We start from the raw sequence: 24,814 nt of genomic DNA, 5'->3' as shown, positions 1-24,814 counted from the left end.
GTGAACTACAAACTGTTTTCGATAAAATGTCACTACACCTGCAGTTCCGAAATCGATGTTGAAGGAAAGGACATTGTGTACCAGCTACCTCCGCCAGTATGTATGTCGCAAGTGTCTGTTGAGACAGGTGAACTTTCCGATGTATATGCCATCCCTATTCCAGCACTCTCTCTCTCCTGTGCCTGTCGTTTGAGGCGACTATAGGGTTGTCAGGCTCCCTGACTTGGTTGACACATGTGACTGTATCCCAATTGCGTAGATCGATGCTCATGTTATTGATCACTGGATTATCTGGTCCAGACTTAATTATTTACAGACTGCCGACATACAGCTGGAATATTGCTGAGTGCAGCCTAAAAATAAACTCACTCACTCATTAGAAATGCTTTTGCTGGTCAGGCTGTTTGATTCCCCAACTGTGAAGACAATTTCTTGGTGGTGCCCTGTAATATTTCTGAAAGCTGTGTGTAAACCCACCTCACTCACTCCAGCAAGTACGTTTTATGGTTCATTTTCATACTGTTATCCAACCATAACAACAAAAACACATTAGAATAAATTCTTTATTTATTCTACAAATACATGTCAATTGTAACATCACCAACCATATAAACACTCTTTATTCACACATCACACAGCCTATTCCACTCGCATCATGCTTCACATAAAGGCTTGTCTGGCCATAACGCATGTCAATATGCCTTCAAAGTTCAGCTGTCTTGTACAGATTTTGTTTTTCAACCTATTCACATCAAGTTACCCAATATGGTAAACTATAAAACCATAAGACTCTTATAGCACTCATTATTTCAGAATGTTCGGTAACATATATGAGAATATTGTTATCATTATCATAGCAACTGCAATATAGCTATCCCACAGGCTAGCCACTTGCTTGGAAAACTTGGCCAAACATTGTCTGTCATACATCCACATCTAACCTTCACTCAAAACAATATTGCATGTGACAGAATAATTCTCATACTTATTTCCATTACAATACATACATTCTTGTAACTTCTAAATACCCATAAATCTGATCGGAAGGCTAACATCACTGCCTCTGAATATGACATCTCACAAGTCCAGTACATCACTCTGACCTATCCTTCGTAATTCAGTTTATTATATTTGTTTTATTTTAATAACCAGCCAGATTACATCTACTACCACAATTATATTTTAAGCACGATTCAAATGAAATGCTCAGAACCGCCAGCCAATGAAATAAGTCATATGTTCGAGAGAAATGCTATATGACTGAGGTGCTGACCTCACTTCCAACATGAAGCAACCGTGCTGAATGGGTTTTAATAGAATGGAGACTATACATAGTGTTAGAGGATGCAAGAGGTCCTCATAACAAACAGGGAAAGATTACTGGTTTAGGAACCGGGAACCAATACAGCCTATTTCAATGCAGTATTGTCTCTACCGTCATGTCTTGTACATCCTCTCAACAAAATACACATAATAATACAATTTAATATTTATATTTCAGTACTAGCTATGTATCAATACTAAGGCTCAAACACTATCTCCATAAAATATCTTTTCCTCCATTTAAATTTTCCATAATCAAAGTTATTGAGTAATGACTAAAGTGAGTGCATGAAGCATTTGCTGAACCTATAGTCAACATGATCAATATATGTTAAGATATTGCTGATGAACATTAAACATTAACTTGCTCACTGAATATGTACTAAGAAAACACTAAAGATCATATTTCTGTAACATGATACTCAAAATCTCTATTTAGTTTCATTGTGAAAGTCAGTGACTAGAGGTACAACCCAAATATAATGAGTATGGATGAGTTGACTTCTACAAAAGTCAAGAAATTCCTTAACAATATGATTTCAGGTATAGACACTAGAGTTGGGTCAGGGATTACAGGACCAAATGTAATTTCTGTAGTTTTTTTGTCAAATTGCTGATCGCGAAACTTCCCTTTTCCAACAAAACACTTGTTTAAGTCAGAAAATATCCATCAAAACAGCAATAAGAGAAAGGTAACAACAGGCGTATTACATCTTATTCCAAATACGTATATGGGTGACAAGAGGGGTAAGCCAATAGGTAGCCAACAGCATCAGGGTTATCCTGAGCAGATTGTATGAGACCAGTTATACAACAGTTGTTACAAATGTTTCCTTATTTGCGATTTCGGTCCATATTTTGTGTTAGCCTTCATTCTTGTTATAATTTCATTATTTTGACCTTCATTAGTTCCTTCCTGACCTTGTTTAGATATACACAAATATTTTAAAATATGGCACATTACCGGCATACATATTGCAAATACTGGACTGTACCATGCAAATTTCATAAAACAGGAAGGAGGAAAGAGTTTTTATACTACATGTACATACATAAAACAAAGGACACTTTGGCCACAACTAAATTTTTATAGCACAATGTTTCTTCAGAATAGCCCAGCATGGATGTTCGGTCGGTGATATTGGACAAGAATTCTAGATCAATCAACACTCTAGACTTTCAATACATGCTGAAGCTTATTCCTCATTAATTGACCCCTTTACTGTTAAATGTTTCATCAGACAATTAAAGACATCAAGTGCATTTTCCTAAAAATAACACAATGACAAACGTATGTCAACAGGTTAGTAAACAAACAATGGCAACATAAACAAACAATGGCATCAATAACAAACAAAAATGTACATTCATTTTCTTTGTCTCTGGTAACACAGAAATATTTCAAAAGCCCAACATGTACCTGCACATCAGACCTTTTATTTAATCTGTAAAGTAGAACACATATGGTTGTTTGATCCAGTAAACAAATGCAGATCTTTATGGAAAAATAAAGGCCACCACAAATAGGTTTCTGGAAACAAGCATCAATATTAAAACTATTAAATGCTCTAAAAGATATTACAAGGATTTAAAAACTTGTAAGTATCATATTACTACAAGCCCCCAGAGTTTCAGTCACAATGAAACATTAAAGTCTAATGTTTTCAGTGTGGTCCTGTTGTCCAGCTGAGCTAACGCCCTCCTTCAGTCACTGAGCCTCTGAGTCGAGGTACCTCTTGGTCAGATTCACAACGTCGGCTTGAAAAAGAAACATGTTCAGACATTCACATATAGAAATATTTTATTTATTGAAACATTCTGCAAAGGAATCTTGGCAGACCAAGGGCTAATAGCATGAGTATGAGATACAGTTTGGTGGTGTGATGACTCAAAATCATCCACTTCAAACACTGAAACCATATGATTCAAAGAACATGACTCTCTCATAAGATGGCTCCTATGACAACTGTGAGATTAGAGGCATCTGATTTAGATCACAGAGATATCAAGTAGCATCATCCTTGACCCATGGAATATTCAACTGTTTATTATTTCCAAACATTATTGAGTCCCTATATTTCTGTATTATAAGACAATAGTTCAATTTAGTTTGTTACCACAAGTTTCTTGATTAAGTGGGTGTGTATGTTTTCTGCTTAATGCTACCCTCAGCTGAATGTAAATAAGTCCGAACCATACAATCCAGTGATCCAGCAGGTAATTCTAACCCAGAGTGTGTTGTTAAAGGTGGTCTTGATAGCTGGGAAGTCATTGATTATGATGCAAAACAACAGGTATTCCCTCCTACATGTATTGGATACTTAACCTAAGAAACTACATGATCATTGAGCTAAATCAATCAGTTCAACAGACTCATACTCACAGGCAAGGATTGTGGAAGATCTCTGCACATTTTCATTAGAATCCACATATTCATCATATCGCAACATTCCTGTCACAAACACTCGGTCACTGGAACATGGAAAAGAATAAAACAGAAATTAACAATGTGTAATTACGTTTAAACATCGGACTAAAGCTGTTGTCAGCTCAAAACTAAACAAATTTCAGTCAAACTCAGGAAAAAAACGTTGTGGAGTTTCATAACCCCAATGTTTATGAACTCAAAAGTTAAAGAGTGAGTGAGTGAGTTGAGCTTTACCCGCACTCAGCAATATTCCAGCTATATGACTGCAGTCTATGAATCGAAGTCTGGACCAGACAGTCCAGGACCAGACAATCCAGTGGATCAACAACATGAGCATCGTTACAATGTTCACAAATGAAATTTCAAGGTGGGATCATCGGGATGTAAAGTAGATGTCTGTCTGACCCACTGAAAATTCTCAGGACCCAGAGATCCTGTTTAGCTCTTATAATTGGCATTGAAATGACTCACACGTAAAATTTATAAACAGCAAGTGTTACTGAACATCAATTCTTAATGATAATGGTTAATCTGTAATGATAAATTTTAATTTGTCCAAGGGTCCAGCCATAATAGTGATATAACATCTTTTTGACAAGTGTTCTCCAACTTAATGATATCCTGAGTAGTAGCCATAGTGATATAACATGTTTTGGTGTTCTATATACTGAGTAGTACATATATACTGCCCTCTTAAAGCCTCAAAAGCAGGCTTATGGTGCTGAACAGCTAAGGCTAATACCTGTGGAACTTTAACCCATGACCTGCAGAACCTAGAACCTAAGGGAGACAAATCTCAAGTGAATTAGGTTGCTACTATATATTAGAGGTCAATGTTGTACTAATGGCAGATCTAGTCTGGACTATATTATCCAGTGATTTATACTGTGGGCAACAACCCAGGCATACCCTTTCTTCAAGTTAACGGCGATCTTCTCTCTGAGTCCAGGCTTAAACACACTGACCCTGTGCCAGTCTACATGGGACACTGTCTGACCTGAAACAGTAACAGTGAGACTTACAATAACAGAGGAGCGAATCAGTGAGAATAGCAGTGAAGAGCAGTGAAAGAGTGATAACGGTCAGTAATGCATGAGTGAGTGAGTGAGTGAGTGAGTGAGTATGATTTTACTTTTATGCCGCTTTTAGCAATATTCCAGCAATATCACAGTGAGGACCACCAGATATGTGTGTGAAGCCAACGTCTTTGGCAAGGGGAATCGAACCCAGGTCTTTGGCAAGACAAGCAAACGCTTTAACCACTAGGCTACCCCAAAAACAGCCCCCAGTGAGGTGAGGTGAAATTGGGAAACAATTAAGGAATATGACTGTAAGCACTCAGACACATTATAGTTGACTCGAGCTGACCAGTCCTTGGCCTTTGGTGTACCCATTAATGCCGAAAGCCAGGCAGAGACCAACAAGTACCATATTGTAACGTCTTTTGGTATGATGCGGTCGGGATAGAACCCGCGACCTTCCGCCTCTCTGCCAGGCGGATGCTCTAACCACTGACACCACAGAACTGATAGTGGCCCGCGATCCACAGCCCCCAGTAATGCATGAAACTAGTGAGTAATGAAATGGTTACTAGTGAGTGACTGAGAAAGAATGGTGAGTAGTGAAAAATGTGTGTACAGAGTGACTGATGTTAACACATCCTTGAGCTGTATACAAGCTATAACAGCGCCCCAGTTTATATGAAGAAAAGCCAAAGTAATGCAAGGCGAGTTGTATCTAGTCTGTCTCACAGCCCTAAATGAAGCAAGTCTAAAAATTCTTAAATCTTCTTTTCAGTTTAAAAATTATATATTTACTGAGACTTAGCGTTAGTCTGACCATCTCCGTGAAATCTCAAGATCAGGAGTGCTGACAAACAGGCCATAATCATGGAAACTCGTGAATCATGGCACAGCTAAGGGAAGTAACTCTGGACAGCCACATGTGCTACTTCATATTGGTCAATATCACAATTAATATGCATTGATGAGAGAATACATTTACAGGAACAAAGACAAATTGAAGCATAACAAAAATAACAATGCTGCATCCAAAGAAGAAGAGGAATGATTACCATCTTGTTTCGTATACACAGAGTTGGTTGCCATGGAGAAGACCACAACAGGATGCTCTGCTGACCCCCTCAACTCTGCATCTCGTCCAAGTCGCCCAAGAAGGTTAATCTGATTCACACCTGAAAGTAACGAAAAAGAAATAAACAATTGGGTTGACTCAGACATTATCTATAAGACAGTGCGACAATACCCTATCAAGACATGGAGAAACTAGTGTACCAATGCATGAGACTATCATGTATGTGCTGTTTGTTGTTTAAGGTCAAGCTGTAAGACAGCAGCCATCCAATTAATCTAAGATAATCCAATGATGAAGACACAAAGAACAAAGTCACCAAGTTTGACCAAGCAATCCATGTTGTTGCCTCTTTCGACCAGCAGAAGTTGCTAGTATCCAATTCTAACCCTGAATCCCAATCGAGGTCTGGACAAGAACATAAAATCATTAAAAAATAATGACTAAAGGGATCGGGTGGTCAGGCTCATTGACGTTGTATCCCAATTGGGTAGATCGGTGCTCATGCTCTTGATCAATGGATTGTCAAATCATATACGCATAAACATGTTAAGCCAATTCATTATCTTATTCTACTTGAATATGGTGATTCGTGTCATGATGGTGTCGAATGTGAGATTGTAGATATGCTTCAAATATAAATGGTTTTGGGTAAACAAGAAAGGTCCAGAAAATCACTATCAAATAACCATGATGGTTATTGCTTGTATGAAAATATATTTTCTGTGAGGAACTTGTAGAGACCCCATAGCTAGGTTCATCCCTTAGTAAATTATTTAATATCTCTTCAAATAAGTTTTGTAAAATAATCAGAATAAAAAGCTTTGTGTTCTCAAAACATAATTTGACATTCGTAACAAACAGAAGGATTAGGATTCAGCAATGTGTTTCCAGCAATATCAACACGCACCACTAAAAACATGTCAATGATGACAGTAAACAAGGTGAATCACATACACTACAGATCACACTGAATGCTTATGTCCAAGTACTGATGCCTATACTTACTCTTTTCATAACGCATTCCTTGCACATCACTGGCATTACCAGTGAAATCAGCCATGTACCGCTGGCCAACACGACAAGACAGGGGAACAAACACCTGAAAATAGCAAAAACATCTGCTACAAGAAGCTGCTAGTAGACTTATTGACCACATAAAGGTCACTTCAATAAAGAGCATGACACTAGACAGGATTATATCTTGATGCTGATTTTTTAACTAAGTGAGTTTGTGAGGAAGATGAGGTGAAATGGGGTTTAACGTCGGACTTAAGAATATTTTGGTCATATTATGACATGCATGCGTGTGAATGTGTGGCTGCTTGTCAGAATGAACATGCTGCAGTTAAGCATGAACACTTCACTCAGTATACTGACTTCGAGCCGACCAATGCCGAGCGCTAAGCAGGGACCAACAAGTACCATATTTTACATCTTTTGGTATACGCGGCCAGGGATTGAACCTCTCCGGGCGGACGCCCTAACCACTACACCACGGAGGCGGTCTGTTATTTGTGATCAACAGGACAAGTAAAAACATCTAAAATAACATTTTCATTTTTGTATGGAATATGTAATAATAACTATAGTGACTTGCATGTTATGTTACATACTTAACTCAGATGTTATCAAACTGGGCTCTGTGACTTACACTTCCAGTCCCTAAGTAAAATCCTTGTAACATTTCTTTGTCTTCAAGTTTGGTTAGTCAGAAGAACAACACAAAAGAAACTGTGAAAATGTGCTAGTGACAATGACACTGGCACAGACAGTTACCATGGTTACAGTTACCATGCACAGGGCTCCAGATAAGGGCCGTATCAGATCGGCATATGTACGGATATAAAATAGGTAGGAAATAATTTAGAAAACGTAGCAGATACGCACTACAGCAATGGTGTACGGTCTAAGAATCATTTACAGATGTATTTTTATCCCCCGTTTTGCAGGGGAATAAAAAATGGACTCCGTCCTACCGTCCTTGCACATTTGTCTTTTCTGGACTGACTGACTGAGTTTGGTTTTACGCCGCTTTTAGCAATATTCCAGCAATATCACGGCGGGGGACACCAGAAATGGGCTTCACTCATTGTACCCATGTGGGGATTCGAACCCGGGTGTTCGGCGCGACGAGCCAACGCTTTAACCACTAGACTACCCCACCGGCCCGTCTTTTCTGGAGCATAACTCTAAAACCGTTCAATATGTCTTCACCAAATTTGGCACATAGATAGATCTGGTGGTCTACTGGTGCCTTTTGGTAGTTTTAAATTCCTGAATAAAATAGTTTTTCATTTCCATGGCAACAAGTTTGACTTAGACTGAAATTGGTGGTACATGTAGTACTCTTTTCCAAAGCAGAACTCTAAACCCGTTCAATGTTTCTTCACCAAACTTGGCACATAGATAGATCTGGTGGTGAACTGGTGTCTTTTGGTAGTTTTGGATTTCTGAATAAAATGGTTTTTTTTGCATTTTCATGGCAACAAGTTTGACTTAGACTGAAATTGGTGTCATTGCTCTTTTCCGGAGCAGAACTTTGAAACCATTCAATATTCTTCACCAAATTTGGCACATCAATAGGTCTGGTGGGGTACTGGTGCCTTTTTGTAGTTTTGGATTTCTGAATAAAATTTTTTTTTAACGTTTCCATGGCAACAATGTTGGCTTCAACTGAATTTGGTGGTAGTGCTCCTTTCTGGAGCAGAACATTGAAACCTTTCAGTACTCTCCTTCCACTTAGCTATATACATGCCAAAACATTTGACATAATCATAACTCGTAGACATATTCTTGAAGAGTATTTAGCCATTGCAGGGGATATTGATGACTTTGTCTTCTTGTTTTTAAAAGTATTGTTTTATTGTTTATTGACCTGTTTACATAAGAGTAGCAATGTCGTGGTGCATATATGAAACGAAACACAAGATTACTGATACTCCTGTAATTCCAACTAGTACTCTAAAGTAAATGTACTGGACTTTTCTTGTTTACCCAAAACCATTTATATTTGAAGCATATCTACAATCTCACATTCGACACCATCATTACATGAATCACCATATTCAAGTAGAATAAGATAATGAATTGGCTTAACATGTTTATACGTATATGATTTGACAATCCATTGATCAAGAGCATGAGCACCGATCTACCCAATTGGGATACAATGTCAATGAGCCTGACCACCTGATCCCTTTAGTCATTATTTTTTAATGATTTTATGTTCTTGTCCAGACCTCGATTGGGATTCAGGGTTAGAATTGGATACTAGCAACTTCTGCTGGTCGAAAGAGGCAACAACAAGGTTTTCCAGTACTCCTCTGTTGGAAATATAAGGAGAACGTACTCCTGATGTTGAAAAATTATCTGGAGCCCTGCATGCATGCATTGTCTTGTCAAACAGGAATGACAGAATGATTGATGAAATCATAGTAATATATTGTCAGTTTGTGGATAATAATCTGATGACAAGGCCCCTCCACCTGACATTTTGTTGAACATGGTCATTATGATGGTATACATGCATTTCTTGGTTGTATGAAAACACAGAGTATCAACATCTTTAGTCAGCATTGCACATATGCTGCAATGACATGCTGAAGTATTGAGATATTAGATTAATACTAAAGTACTGTCGGAAATAGAAAAAAAAACTGTTTTAGGCTGTTACTATGTATCCCTAAAATCTACACAATTGCAAATAGCATATGTCGAAATAACCCACATCGGCCTAACTGGGAATTCAGTGGAATGCGTAATAGGATATCCAGAAAAGCATGTTTACTCGTGAAAATCGGGCAAAACTTAGAAAAAATATGAATAGCTGCTGAAAACAATAGATCAGAGTATAGATGGCAATTAGGTCGCTTCAGCCAGGTATGACGACCGTTGACTCACCTGGCATGAAATGCATGTGCTGCATACAGGCACAAGGGGTCATCTCAATGATATCTTATGCTTTTTCATGTGTGTTGAACATGTCTCATATATTGATTAACATCTTACGTGTCTTTCTTTCATAAAGTTTACGTTGAGATATGTAAAAGAGGATGATACCCATACCCATGAGAAAAGCTTAAATCAGCCATCGTATTAAATGTCTCAAAATATATAAGTGGCATGACCACCTGAAAATAGACAGGACTGGATATTATTTGTAAATTGTTATGACATGCCGTTTTCTTCCACAGTTTAATTCCCCTAAAGGTTTATCTTTTATCATCCAAAACTGTGTTCCACAGGAGATATCGCTTGTGTGAGATCAAACGATATCTCCTAGGAGATATCGTTTTGACAGTAGATTTTGTACAATGCCCTGACAATGCTATGACGTCATGTACTTGATGACGTCACAATGCTATGACATCGCTGCACTGCAAGTCTAATGGCAGTACCATGTTCAGAGATGTACATTTTTCATTGAAAATTAATGAAGAGTGATTTGGGATGATAAATAGAATCTCACCCTCGTGTCTTCTGATATCAAATATATCAACACTCGTTGATAAAGTAAAAATATCCTCGGCAAGCCTCGGATATTTGTAACTTTATCAACTTGTGTTGATATAATTGATATCAGAAGACACTTGGGTGAGATTCTCTATATCTCTATCCCCCAGCCCGACCCCAACCACCGTCTGCGACACCCGTTGTGGTTTTGCTTTTGTGACGACCCCCTCTTACCTGTTTCTTTTATAGTGATAGTGAGACTCCGTGGTAGCTACATCCTTAATAGTTTCAGTATTAAACTTATTATGTTGTACGTCAACTATCATTTATATTGAAGCCAAGTATAATTTAAAATGGGAATTTAAAAAGTGTCCTTTATAATACACTATCATCGCACACTAATTTGCATAAAGCCATGGTCTGTTCCAAATAAGTCGCTTTGCTCATTTCTGCACTAATCTCTCCTCAGTAAAGTCCTTTTTCTACATTTTCTATCTCCCTACCATTGAGACTGTAGTTAGGCCGAACTTGGTTTAACAGATATTTCATACTTTCACATGTTAACTACTTAAACTGTAGATATAATACGAAAAAACAGGGTTTTTTTTCTATTTCCGACAGTATTTTTGGAGTACATCTCCACAAAACATACATTTTTCTGCAGTTTATCAACCAAGGAATATGATGGTCCCAATGAGCACCGACATATAAAAAACCATCCTGAATTCAATCAACTTGGGGGCCATAAATTATTTAAAACAGTTGATGAACTAACGAGTGTTTTGAGCTTAGTCCAGAGCACTGCTCCAACCATGTCACGCAATACTCAAAACAAATTTAAAAAGTACCCGGCTTGTGAGACTACGCAGCATTCTTGAACAATGCGAGCGGCGACTCTGACAAAGATATGTTCCCTGTAGCTGTAGATAGTTTCGGCGATAGCTTGTTTTCGTTTTGATGGTGCCGCACGTGCTTCCGGTTAAAATTGACAGGTGCGCGGCAATAGAATAAAGGGAGGTCACTCTAGTTTGTTTTCACTAACACCAAAAAGACTTGAGCCATGGCTGACACAAGATGGATTGTGAAGCTGGTTGTGGATATTTTGCTGATAATTCTGAGTGAGTACAAAAGTTTAACTACTTATCCATTTGTTGCTAGATTAGCAGGTATATGTTTTCAAAGTGAGCGGTACATGATACTTGAGCGAGGGTAGAACTACCAGATTATGCGGAAGTGCCACCTGTCTTTGACTTCACTAGTACTCTTCAGTGAATGCACTTATGCAGAATCCTCTTGTTGTGGGAGAACCATAAGAACACTCTTAACAGTGGTTAACGTGGTTACAAGGGAAAGGCTTTCATCGGGATGTGTTCAGAAACGGTTTCAGCAGACGCCCAGGAGTTACAAAATACATAACAGTCAGACAATAAATTCATGTTTAACGAGAGCCATATGGAACTTATCAAGAACATAGTATGTCCTCAGCTCAGCTCATGCCACGAGCTACGAATGCATTCGCTGTATAGAGTAGATTCGAGCTCAAACAGCAGATTGGCATAAACTGATAGCAGTTTCACTGTTTTGTACATACATAGTTGGGCCCCATAGTTGCTCCCCATAGTTGCTCATTAAAAATTAATCCAAAGTATTTCTAACAATAGTAGTAAGATGTAGGGTCAAATGTCTTCTCCAAGCTGTCACACTTCAATTCAAATGACAATGCTAAACATGTTCATTAGAATGATTATTATAGTATGCACAAGGAACTTGTTAAGCCCTGGAAGCACATTATATTAAATATGCTTATAATACTGTCTCTATCTTATCAGTAATCATGGTAATATCACCCTTTGGTCTCTTCATGATCAGTAGGTTACTAAGCATGTTCGGGATTTATAAAAGTCACCTCTGACGTATTAGTCACCACTACAACATCAGTGATATAAACTATGTAACATGGTGTTTGACATCGACTTTGGGTAATCTAGATAAATCCTTGCTGTGTGTTGAATCTTTGATCCACTTGAAATACTGCTGATGTCTCCATATGTGTTTACAGCTGAGTTCTGGAGTGTCACACAGCATGAATGTAGTTTGTGGTGACCTAAAACCTTAGCCAACACCTACATTCATAAACAAATAAACAAGGGGTGTGGACTTCCGTGAATAGATGCTGTGATACGAAACATGCCCTCATGCAGTAAGAGAGAGATAGGTGAGGTGAAATTGGGTGCTTGAGGATATTTTGCTCATATGACGACATGCATGCGTGTGTATGTGTATGTGCGGCTGCTTGTACTAGCCCAGACTTAAGCTGGTTTTATAGTGCTAGCCCACTGAGATACCATGCCGCAGTGAAGCATGAATACCCCACTCAGACACATTATACTGACTCCGGGCCGACCAGTCCTTGTTGTACACATTAACATGAGTAATAATATAAGACAAATCATATGGATAACAACTTCTTGATTTATTTTACACAACGTTTCTGGGCTAGTTCTTGCCCCTTCGTCAGGTGGATAATGATCATAGTGAACAATACAGTTATATATATTGATGTACAGGAAGCCAGATATGTAAATAAGTATATACAAGCGCAAGGGGGGAAGGAGATATAATTAAGTATGTACAAACAATGCAGTGAGATGAAAGAGAAGAATACAATGATAGGGTATGTTTTTACAATAAGTACAAGAGTATGTTTACACAGCAGAGTGGTTTGAGAGTCTATGATGATGCACAAGGCGCTAGGGAGGTAAACCCCTTGATACCTGTTGATCTCGGGTTCTAATCTTCTTATGTTGATTGATTCAAGAAGTTTTCTTTTGCGCCAATTACTGATGTTGGAAGCCAGGATAGCAGTGTGTTGCCAGTTGATAGAGAGATTTGGATTTTTGACGATGTGTTCCGAGAGAGCAGATTTGAGATCAGATTTTTCAACTGAAGTTTTATGTTCTTTTTAGCCTTATGTTGAACGGCTGGAAAGTTTCTACAATATAACTGCTTCCACAATCACAACAAATTTTGTAGATGCATCCTCTGTGATTGGGTTTGGTCTGGTTGATGCCATCTCTTCCATTCGCTCTCAAGTTGATTTCAAAGTTTTATCAGAATAAAATGTCACATCTACACTGGCAGTTTTTCTAAGAAAAAGAAGTCAGCTGATGTGATGACTAATCTGGCCATGGTAGGGAATGTTGATCCGGATGGGAGCTGGTTCGGGTTTGGGTGGACGGTCATTTTGTTGATGGAGGATTGTGGCTACGGTCTGCTCTACAAGTTGTTTGGGATATCCGTTGAGGGTGATGAAGGTTGTTTTGAGGTGGTCGATCTCATCTTGGAGTTGGGCTGTGTCGCAGATAGCCTTGGCGCGTCAAATTCCTCAAGAAGTTGCAAAGTTCATTAAATAAGCGGTGATGTTTAATATGATGTAAATATGCTCTTGATAATTAGCATAAAGCCTAATCAACTGCCTCATTTAGGCATTGCCATATATACAGAGAGACTGACTGACTGACTGACTGAGTTTGGTTTTACGCCGCTTTTAGCAATATTCCAGCAACATCATGGCGGGGAACACCAGAAATGTGCTTCCACACATTGTACCCATGCACCCTGTAAATAAAGTTGATTTTAGAAATTAGCAGTAAAATCTTTTGATTTTGGACTCTTTGCTGAACTAATATGGTACTATGTACAATAATAGTGTACCATACAGGAGCAGAAGAAAAAAAATAAACAAGGGTACTTGAAGTGAATGAAGTGGCCTACTTTAATATTTATCCTGCAATAAATATAGACAAGGGTAAACACTTGAACTCATGTGTTTGCCAGGTATTTGCCATGATAAAGCGATGTGTTAAGTTTGCTATCCCACCATGCCTGCTGTGTTGGGATGAATAGACAGGTTAGAACAGGCATGTGATGTTAGTGCAAGGCTTGTACATATTGTAAGCATGGTAATTTTTAAACTTGGTCATGCTGATTATATTTAAGTAAAACCTTTACAAACTGACTGGTTAGCAGTGGAGTAGGTCAGATTTACAAAGATTTCAAATTTAAAACAGAATTCACTAAATGAAATTGTTCTTGAAAAAACTTGTATGTATATCAACATGATCAAGAGATTACTTTCTTCTGTCAACATTGTATATTTCCTATATCATGTCAAGAAAATGTCTGTTACCGTGGTTATGGTGCAGTTCTTTCTTGTAACTCAAAGATGTTGACAAACTAATGACGGGACTGTAATGTTGTGTGCATATTGTTAGAATTAAAAATGGAAGATGTTATTATTTTTAGAATGTTTGAAATACCTGTCACAACACTATTGAGATGTTGTTAGTTTTCAGAGAGTTTGTCTTGTCCAAATCATTTCCAAACTTTATTTTCTAAATAGGACACAGATACTATGACTAGTATATAATTAGTCTGTGGAGGCCATTCCTGCCTGATGTTAATCCCAGGTGTTTGGTTCTAAGTTAACTTAAACATGTTAGCTGGCTTGTCAACAATTTACAGTCATTGTATCACAGACTCCTTACAAGAATGTCAAAGATGTGACTTGACACCCAAAAAATCAAAATGGTTACGAGTTGACATAGTAGAAGTAAAACTATTTTGTTATTGTACATGATGAAGCATAAATATACCGTGCTAAAATATGTAACTTGATTAACTATGTTGACCATATTTATATTTAATAGTTTGTTGCCTGTTAAAGATGAAAAAACTTTTCCAAATGGTGTTAAACCCAAACTCATTGACTTATATTTACCATGTCTATTTACAGTTGCAGCGCTGTCGATCACTCTTCGGCAAGTCGGAGTGCCATTTCATCGAGGATTCTTCTGCGATGATCAAAGCCTGATGCACCCCTACAAAACTGGAACCATCAGCGCTGCAGCTTTGTACTGTGTGGGCTTCCTTCTGCCTTCAGCCTTTGTGAGTAACTGCTTTTAGCATGTTTAGTTCTTCAATCAGGCATTGAACAGGTGTAGAGTAATCATGGTAATTGGTTAAACTCTTTCTCTCTCTCTGAACAATGCAAAAAATTCATCTAATACATTATAGTAAGTTTATTTCTACTTTATAGGCCATCAGGTGTAGAGTAATCATGGTAATTGGTTAAACTCTCTCTCTCTCTGAACAATGCGAAAAATTCATTTAATACATTATAGTAAGTTTATTTCTACTTTATAGGCCATCAGGTGTAGAGTAATCATGGTAATTGGTTAAACTCTCTCTCTCTCTCTGAACAATGCAAAAAATTCATCTAATACATTATAGTAAGTTTATTTCTACTTTATAGGCCACCAGCCCTTGTACAAGGCTTTTGCAATATGTATAAATGGCAATGACTGAATGAGGCAATTGATTAGGATTTATGCTAATTATCAAGAGCAAATAGATGTAGCTAGCTTTACTTAAAAATAAGTTGGAAACTAACAGCTTTGTGATTGGCTAGACTATTTTGATGGACCAATCAGCGAAGCGCCAGACGCTGTCGGTAAGGTAATGCTATGAAAAGGCGCTGATAATTATGTATCGCGCATAATGATCGATCGCGGACCTTAAAATCGCGGATAATGATCGTGATCGCGGAGATTGGTGTATCGCGGACACCTCTAATATTTACATCACATTAAACATCACTGCTTCTTTAACGAACTTAGCGACTTCTTGAGGAATATCACAATAGCAATAGCCTTCAGTAAATCCTGAATGTGCCACAGCTATACTGTTAAAGACATAAGGAAAACATTTCAAATGTGCATTTAGAATACAGGAAAATAACAGCTTCCAAAAATATCCATGAAAGATATACCTCTATAATCATTAACACAGCTTCCTGGTTTATTGTGTGTCTCTATAGTCAGTAGTAATGCAGCACAGATCATGTTATAAGGAAGTTAATTAGTTATGAACACAGCAGACACACCCCTAGGTAATTAAACTCTCTATTGTTTGTGGGAACTCTGCACTCAGGGAACATAGTGTCCATGCTTTCGATAGTGTGGTTGTTCCATATCTCTAGGTCACCAACAAATCCATGATCACTGCAAAAATCCTTGAATTTTTATGATTGAGCTTATTCTTTAAACTGTTCATCTTCCAGTTCCAACACATTGTAGACAAGACCTTGTTGTAGTCAATTTTGTTGTCACTCCAGTCTAAGTAAACTTAGGCTCAGTATTATTCGTTACACTGCTATACTGAGTCTAACAAAACCTAGTAGAAGGTTGTGTCAGCTAACCTTTGAGCGACCTATGACCGTCCAATCAAACGCGAGACAGCCGAACGGATTTAATCAATCAGACAACGTCTACTTGTTAGGGTTCAGCGGGACTTACAAAACGGTTTTGGGATTTTCTCTTCCCTGGTCGCTGACACTGATCTATAAACAAACGAAAATCTGCATAAAACACAGATATTTGACCTGCAGTATATACGCTTATGGGTTTCTAATGACATGGTTACTATTTGCTTATATTTTAGCAAGATGACATCCTTGAATATTGACAAAAATGCTATTTTAGCAACTGTTTACTCATTGCGTGTATCACTCAGAAGCGATCGTGCGGAAAATAGCATTCTGAATCGTTCGAGTTTTTGAGGTAAAGGTTCAAGCGGTATGTGCGATTGTTAACTTTCACGATTTGGTAAGCTGTATTCAGATTGGTCAGTCCAAAAGGTTAGCTGACGCGACCTTCTACTAGGTTTTGTTAGACTCAGTATAGCAGTGTAACGAATAATACTTTGCCTAAGTTTACTTAGACTGGTTGCCACTCAAGGCTGGACTGCTTTCCTATCTCTGTGGGGCGATGGGGTAGCCTAGTGGTAAAAGCATTTTCTCCTCACTCCAAAGACCCAGGTTTGATTCCCCTCATGGGTACAATGTGTACCGGGTAAAAGGAAATGTTCCTGTTTTTCCCCGCTGTGCTATTGCTGGAATACTGCTAAAAGTGGCGTAAAACTAAACTCACTCACACCTATCTGTGTTGATTGGCATTGCAGTTGACATTGGGTTGTGAGTCTACACAAGGTGTTCCTGCCTGGTTGTCAGCCTCATTCAAGAAAACACCGCCTTTGTCGCAGTCCAGATGATAGGTGCAATCCTGTCTGTCAATAAAAACTTGTCCTATCTTTCAAAAACTCTCTGGTAGTTTCTCCTGGCTGCATCCTCATCGGTTTCTAGCTGTCATCACCCTCTTTCCTTAAGCAGCCTTCTCTGAACCAGATGGATGTATGCTTTAATTTCTTAGTTGATGTAAATATTTCTCATCTTTGCTGAAAACGCAGGAAACCTAATCGACATTACGTGATTATTTTGTTGTTGATATTGTATACATTCTGTTTCCTGAACATCTTCTGTAGACTGGTCATCAAAGTTTGCTCACAGTTCACCTAACACAGCACACTCCGGCACAGCGATGACTTAACTTAACATCACTGCCACAGGCTAATTTGCCACAGGCTCTCTTCATAATGTTTTACATTGTTACATATATATTCTTCCACAACTGCGACAGTTAGGCCTATGACAGTACATATTTAGATAGCAAACTGGCTGCATCGTTTGCTCTCCGTCGGCTTTGATGACAGCACGTGGAGCCATATAACCTATGTAAACAAAGGATCGCTACGCAAATCAAAATAGTATTACACATATTTTTGTGGATATTTTCTCAGTGAAACTAATTCATTCTTTTAAAGATGTTTAGTTAGATGTGTAGACTCGTCAAAAATAAAAGAATAAAAATAAACTGTACATTATATTGCATGGACGGTGCAAGATGTGACGAATCGTCACATTTTCTGGCCTGTGGCAGAGGTACTATGCTGGCTTGCCGCATGGAACTCTGGGTAGGAGGGTGCTAACACAGGGGTGTCCTCAGATCTTCAACATGTTCGAGTAGAAGTGGGAGTACAAGATTTGAATTTCGTAACTTTAGGTTAAAACAACAACATGAACTCAGTAAGTACATGAGGCCTGGACTGAGTTTCTTGATTGAATTGTGAAGCTATGTAGTGCCATAAGGATAACTATATCGTAAAAAACCATCTCATTTACTTGCAATCAACTTTCAGATCATTGGCATAGAATCCTTCCTGGTTTACAAGAATAAGGAGAAGACTGACACCCAAGAGAATGGAATGCTGTTGAAAATGGTCAAGCAGAGTTTTGATTATCTGGTGCCTTTCTTCTTTGGTGCTGCGGTCACTCATTTGACCACAAACATCCCCAAGTATGCCGTAGGAAGATTGCGGCCTCATTTCTTTGCCATCTGCCAGCCGGATTGGGTAAGGATAAACTGCTCTGACGGGAATCGTTACATCACCGAAGATGTCTGCACTGGGAGTGATGTCAAGGCCATTGAAGAAGCTAGGTGAGAATATGCACTGGGCTGTTTGTAAGAACAAATTAAAATTCTGTGCTGGCAAAGGATTTTCATAGATTTGAAAAATGCACATATTTACCCATGCATCATGAAAAGTTCTTGAATCTGCAATTTCACTATCAAAGTGCTGGAATTTTACTGACAGTTCCTCAAAAAAGCGTTAATCTGTGACACTGATGTCCCTTGCTGATGTAGAGTTGTACTCAACTTCATGTTTATTATGCATAATGGTGGTCTTTGAAACCAATGTTTTTTCCTAAAATATGTGCCTAAACGTGCTTGAATTTAGAGCCCAAAGATCAGTACGAGCCCTGTGCCATGAGGTCCGCTGGTAGCCACTTCATGAAGCTCATGGCACATTATATTGATGACAGCAATTATTTCGAATTTACCTTGTTTATTTTTTGAGAATACGAACATATAAAATAAAAGTACAATATTGGGTTACAAATGATACCGCACCCATATTGTTGGGATACGTGTGATATCACAGTATTATTGTATCATTTATCTCTATGCTACACCATGTGAACCCGTGAAGATCCAGGTTAGAGTTGATCTTCAGTAACCTTTACTTGTTTTAAGAGGCAACTAATGGGATCGGGTGGTCAGGCTTGCTGACTTGGTTGACACATGTCATTGTATCCCATTTGTGTAGATCAATGCTGATGCTGTTAATCACTGGATTGTCTGGTAAAGGGCTCGATTGTTTACAGACCGGCACCATATAGCTGGAATATTTCATTCCCTACACTATCTGACTTTCCATCCCAACTGTTTGTTGGCAAGGCCGGTCTCACTGTGTGCTTGATTTAGAAAATATAAGATTTATATTGTTTCATCAACTTTTCATACAAGACTACGGATTTATAGACATTTGAAATTTCTTATATCTCAATATCTGCTTTGTGCCTCTACAGCCGTTTAACTGATTGATCCATCTTCCTGTTTCCAGGGTGTCCTTCCCATCAGGCCATGCTTCGGAGGCTGTCTACACGATGGTGTTTCTCATGGTAAGGCTCATTGCTACTGGAAATGCAGATCTGCTGAGTCAGATAATTCATATAATTTGCTTAATTCACATAATTTGCTTAATTCACATAATTTACCTTATTCACATAATTTGCTTAATGCACATAATTTGCCTTATTCACATAATTCTCTGGATCCACATAATTTGCCAGATTCATATAATTCATACAATTCACGTATTTAATTAATCTGATTAATTCACTTAATTCATATGATACACATAATTCTCTTGATCCACAAAATTCACAATTCTTTCAACATGCTCAATCCACTTCATTCACATAATTCAATAAAAAAATGAAATTGAGAACTTTCTTTTTCTTCCAGCTCTGTCAACTACTTTTGATTATTCCACCATACAGAGACCCTTTCTTAGACTGATGGTTTTTAACCATTGTTGACATTTGTTTATGTATTCGTAAGAATTTTCCTCCCCCGCAACATGTTTTGCATTAAAATGTATTAAGATGGACTTTGTCTGTGCGTCCGTCAGTCCATGCAAATTTGTCTTTTCTTGAACAGAACATAAAAACCATTCAATATTTCTTCACCAAACTTGGCACATAGATGGGTCTGGTGGTGCCTTTTGGTAGTTTTGAATTTTTGAATAAAATATTTTTATGTTGGCAAAAATTTGACTTTGAATGACATTGGTGTTGGGGCTCTTTTCTGGAGCAGAACTTTCAAACCGTTTACCATTTCTTTACCAAATTTGGCACATAGTTTGAAATTTGAGTAAAAACTTAAGTCTGTTTCGTGAAATTGGGGCCTGGTCTTCAGTGTGATAGGCGAACGCTTTAACCACTAGGCTACCCCACCGCCCTGTTCTGGATGGAATGTTGCAGCTTATAACCAGAATATGATAACTGGCAAGACAAACAAACAGTAACATTCACCTCCTGACGTGCAAGTTGTAAGTTTTTAAATACAATCAAGGACACTTAAGAAAGATGCTTGTTTCAGATCTACCTGCAGATGAAGCTCACCTGGAGTGGCCTCACCTTGCTGCGCCCCACCCTGCAGACCGTGCTGTTCTACATGGCCTTCTACACCTGCCTGTCACGTATCTCCGACTACAAGCACCACTGGAGTGACGTCCTGGCTGGGGCTATACTGGGGCTTGTTGTAGCTCTACTTGTGGTAAGTCTGTCTCACTGGATTGACATCCTGGGGCTTGTTTAGCTCTACTTGTGGTAAGGGACCGTTCATAATTTGGGATGATGATTTTAGTGGGGGTTCACCCATTTTGTTCTGGGGAGATAGGGGTGTCATCAATTTTATACACATGTACTTGGGGGGTCAGCAATTTTGTACATAAAAATATTAAAAAATTATACTTAAGAATTATGGGAAGGGGGGTTCATTGTTTTCGTACATGACATGAAGGAGCTGGGGGGGGGTCACTTACCTTGTACATAAATCTAAGGTCATTCACATTGTCCATGCTTCTCCATAAAAATCATCATCATCATCCCCCCCCCCTAGCCATAAATTATGAATGGTCGCTAAGTCTGTCTCACTGGATGGTCATCCTGCGTGTTATTGTTCCACAAATGGTGAGCCTGTGTCTCTGAATTTCAGAATTACATCACAAGGCTTGTAGGTCTACTGGTGTAAATATCTCTCTGGATTAACATCCTAGGACCGATGTAGCTCTTTTGTTGGTAGATCTATATCCTTGGATTGACATCCTTGTAGCTCTGGGTGAGTGAGTGAGTGAATGAGTTTAGTATTACGCCACACTCAGCAATATTCCAGCTGTATGGCGGCGGTCTGTAAATAATTGAGCCTGGACCAGACAATCCAGTGATGAACATCATGAGCATCGATCTACTCAATTGGGTTGTGTGAACCAAGTCAGTGAGCCGGACACCCCAATCCCGTTAGTCGCCTCTTACGAGAAGCATGGGTTACTGAAGATCAATTCTAACCCAGATCTTCATGGGTTGTAGCTATAGAGTGACATCAAAGTTTGTGCCATTGTTGATCTTGAAGTTAAACGAGTGTACAAAATGTGTATTGCACAATAAAAAAACTGGAGAACAAAGACCTAAACATTCTTTAGACATAATGCTGTCTTGCCATACATACAGATTAGACTACTCTGGACTGTATGTGTTTCATAACTACTTCTTGATCTTTCAGGCATATAAAGTATCACCGGGCAACAGAAAACAGAAGGTTGAAGAGCAGAGGAGAATTTCGACTCAGGCTTTAAAGGGGGACAATGAAAACACCAACCTCTAGTTAGACCGTATTGTAATAAGCAAGATCTATCTGATTCACTTGTCACAGGTTAGGCATTTACTAGGGGTGTCATTAATTGGAAAGTTGACTGTTAATGTCACAAATGTGATATTGTGTTATATAACACAATCACATTTGTCTTACACTTACATTTATGCATATGCTCTTTAATTTGATATACACAGTTACATGCCTTAGTCATGTCCAGATTCGATGACTAGGTTTGAATACCAGATGGACTTTACTAAAGTGGTGAATTATTCTGACCTGTGACACTTTGTATTCTGGATCAGGGCATTGACCTGCCATGATATACCGTATATTACCATAGATAAGCTGAATTTTGAGGACCAAAAATAGCAGTCTGTACAATGGGTTGGCTTATCTACAGGTTACACTTTTGTCAAACCTCTTTCAGGGGATAAGAAAACGACATTGTATCGCTTTGCGTGAATTGACAAGAGAAGACAGCTTTGTCAGTAAAAATGTCAAATGTGCAATTAAACATCACAAGACAAGATTATTTAACTCTCTTTTTTTTGACATTCTGAGTAAAATTAATACACTATATTGCAAACATAAGTCCAGATATGCAAAGAACATGTTTTATTATGAGATTGTGTAACAACAGGATAAGCTTGCGTAATTCGATATGGATTTGTTGATACTCCATTTCTGATGACTGATGAGCAAAAAAAAGATGAGCAAAAGTTTAGGGGTTGGCTTAAGGAACATACCATATTGATACTGATTTTAAGGGTCAAGTTAGGGGGTCGGCTTGGCTATGACATCGGCTTATCTACGGTAATATACGGTAAATGGAGTACAGTTCAAAGCAGGGTAAGTCCATTTCACTCAGTGAGAGTTTTTTCAATTTTTTAAGTAAAATACACTTAGTATCACTCTTAATCAACGTTTAATCTCATTTGTTGTTTGACTTTTGTTTGAAACCTGGTTGTTGATTGTGGTATGCCTTGTGTGAATGTATATGTGTCAGGATTAGCCAGTATGTATGCGAATATACTTTGATATACATGTACTGGTATATGCTTTGGGAGAACACTGATTTGTTATACTTTATGAATTGATCCCAGATTATGAACTGATATACAATTATTGGAATATATGGCCTCTGTGAAATTGATGAAATTGACAAGATTGCATCCTCGATAATCTCCAGGGTATACGTTGCGATCACTCTCCACTATACCCTGGATGCGTCCACGGCTTGGCCCGATAATTATATGACCTCCCTTTGCTGGCTCACTGGCACATTCTCACAGTGGCCAATCAGCTAAGCGCCATTACATCCGAGCTTGCCAGTGTCAACAAAGATAGAGTTGCAGTCGCGAAGGTTTGTTCGCAGTGCCACTCATATTTTTGGGAAATCATACAGACAAATTGACAGATCTGAAAATATATGAAAGAACTCCTTCTACCCCTTCAGAGTACCTCTGCATCAATTGTGTTGCCAAGTTTAAACGGTTAGATAATTTAAGAAGTGAAAGTGAGTATTGATTGGTTCCCTCAACTTCCCAGCGTAGACACCTGATTGGATATAAAGCCAGCCAAGGGAGGTAATAAAATCATCGGGCCAAGCCGTGGATGCATCCAGGGTATAGTGGAGAGTGAGCGTAACGTATACCCTGGAGATTATCGAGGATGACAAGATTGATGAGCTGATATTATTGATGGGAATATGTGGGTTTAATGGTATATGAACAGACATAGTAAATGGGAATATAAGGCCTTGTGGAGTATGAACAAAGGTGATTAATGGGAATATATGACCATATGGAATATGAAGGAAGATGAATAATGGGAATATATGGCCTTATGGAATATGAACAGATATGATTATTTGGGATATATAGCCTTATGGAATATGAATGAACATGATTAATGAGAATATATGGCCTTAGGGAATACAAACAAAGATGATTAATGGGAATATATGACCTTATGTAATATGAACGGGGATAATTGTAGGGGAATGGCCTTATGGAATATGGATGAACATGAATATTGGGGATATATGGCCTTATAGAATATGAATGAACATGATTAATGGGAATATATGAATGGGGATGATTAATGGGAATATGTGGCCTTACGTAACATGAACGGGGATGGTGATTGGGGATATATGGCCTTAATGAATATGAATGAACATGATTAATGGGATTATATGGCCGTATGGAATATGAATGAAGATGATTAATGGGAATATATGGCCTTATGAAATACAAACAAAGGTGATCAATGGGAATATATGTCCTGATGGAATATGAACAAAGATGATTATGGGAATATATGGCCATAAGGAATATGAACTGACATGATTGATGGAAACATATGGCCAAACTTGAATATATGGAATATGAACTGAAATCAGTAGTGAGAATGCATTTCCCAAAGACAATATCAGCCAACATTTCCAGTGATTGATGCTAGGTTAATGTACTTAATTAATATTTTAAAGTTACAATGGTGTAATAGATACTCACAAAAATGCCAGCAAGATATTCAGGCAATATCAGTCTAAGTAAACTTAGGCTCAGTATTATTCGTTACACTGCTATACTGAGTCTAACAAAACCTAGTAGAAGGTCGCGTCAGCTAACCTTTTGGACTGACCAATCAGAACACAGCTTTCCAAATCACGAAAAGTAACATTCGCACATACCATTTGAACCTTTACCTAAAACACTTGAACGATTCTGAATGCTATTTTCCGCACGATTGCTTCCGAGTGATACACGCAATGAGTAAACAGTTGCTGAAAATAGCGTTTTTGTCAATATTCAAGGATGTCATCTTGCGAAAATATAAG

At 38.3% G+C, this 24,814-nt stretch overlaps 3 protein-coding genes across 4 annotated transcripts in view; 2 read left to right on the top strand and 1 right to left on the bottom strand.

The window, feature by feature from the left end:
• Positions 1-549: 549 nt before the first annotated feature.
• LOC124281808 (single-stranded DNA-binding protein, mitochondrial-like) lies at positions 550-11,288 on the bottom strand. 2 transcript variants are annotated; one of them, XM_046717803.1, is made up of 6 exons: positions 11,146-11,288; positions 6,851-6,944; positions 5,826-5,945; positions 4,661-4,748; positions 3,707-3,795; positions 550-3,081 (listed from the first exon to the last, which is right to left on the bottom strand). In XM_046717803.1, the coding sequence occupies exons 1-6, from the start codon at positions 11,167-11,169 to the stop codon at positions 3,032-3,034; spliced, it is 465 nt and encodes a 154-aa protein (XP_046573759.1). In that variant the 5' UTR covers positions 11,170-11,288; the 3' UTR covers positions 550-3,031. The 2 variants fall into 2 exon arrangements, with proteins under 2 accessions (XP_046573759.1, XP_046573757.1); XM_046717801.1 differs by lacking the exon at positions 11,146-11,288 and adding an exon at positions 11,058-11,145.
• A 41-nt stretch (positions 11,289-11,329) lies between these two features.
• LOC124281802 (phospholipid phosphatase 3-like) lies at positions 11,330-23,299 on the top strand. The gene is made up of 6 exons (XM_046717794.1): positions 11,330-11,415; positions 15,093-15,244; positions 18,392-18,690; positions 19,658-19,715; positions 20,698-20,874; positions 21,880-23,299. Exons 1-6 carry the CDS (start codon positions 11,358-11,360, stop codon positions 21,979-21,981), a joined length of 846 nt encoding a protein of 281 aa, XP_046573750.1. The 5' UTR covers positions 11,330-11,357; the 3' UTR covers positions 21,982-23,299.
• Positions 12,501-24,814, top strand: part of LOC124281800 (phospholipid phosphatase 1-like) — a 27,796-nt gene continuing 15,482 nt past the window's right edge. Inside the window, exon 1 of the mRNA XM_046717792.1 lies at positions 12,501-12,512. The gene's annotated coding sequence lies outside the window, so the exon portion shown is untranslated. The remainder of the gene's footprint in view (positions 12,513-24,814) is intronic.

The sequence above is a fragment of the Haliotis rubra genome, unplaced genomic scaffold (genome assembly GCF_003918875.1).
Source record: "Haliotis rubra isolate DU_JTF1 unplaced genomic scaffold, ASM391887v1 Scf29, whole genome shotgun sequence".
NCBI classification, from domain to species: domain Eukaryota; kingdom Metazoa; phylum Mollusca; class Gastropoda; order Lepetellida; family Haliotidae; genus Haliotis; species Haliotis rubra.
This window is presented reverse-complemented; position numbering and strand designations above follow the sequence as displayed.

Bases quoted from the DNA above. Each gene is read 5' to 3' on its own strand.
- LOC124281808 (XM_046717801.1), bottom strand. From the start codon at position 11,111: ATGGTTGGAGCAGTGCTCTGGACTAAGCTCAAAACACTCGTTAGTTCA. The intron at 6,945-11,057 runs GTTTTAAATAAT...TGCTATTTTCAG, and splicing joins CACTCGTTAGTTCATCAACT to GTGTTTGTTCCCCTGTCTTG. The intron at 4,749-5,825 runs GTAATCATTCCT...TTACTGTTTCAG, and splicing joins TGTGTATACGAAACAAGATG to GTCAGACAGTGTCCCATGTA.
- LOC124281802 (XM_046717794.1), top strand. From the start codon at position 11,358: ATGGCTGACACAAGATGGATTGTGAAGCTGGTTGTGGATATTTTGCTG. The intron at 11,416-15,092 runs GTGAGTACAAAA...GTCTATTTACAG, and splicing joins TATTTTGCTGATAATTCTGA to TTGCAGCGCTGTCGATCACT. The intron at 19,716-20,697 runs GTAAGGCTCATT...TGCTTGTTTCAG, and splicing joins ACACGATGGTGTTTCTCATG to ATCTACCTGCAGATGAAGCT.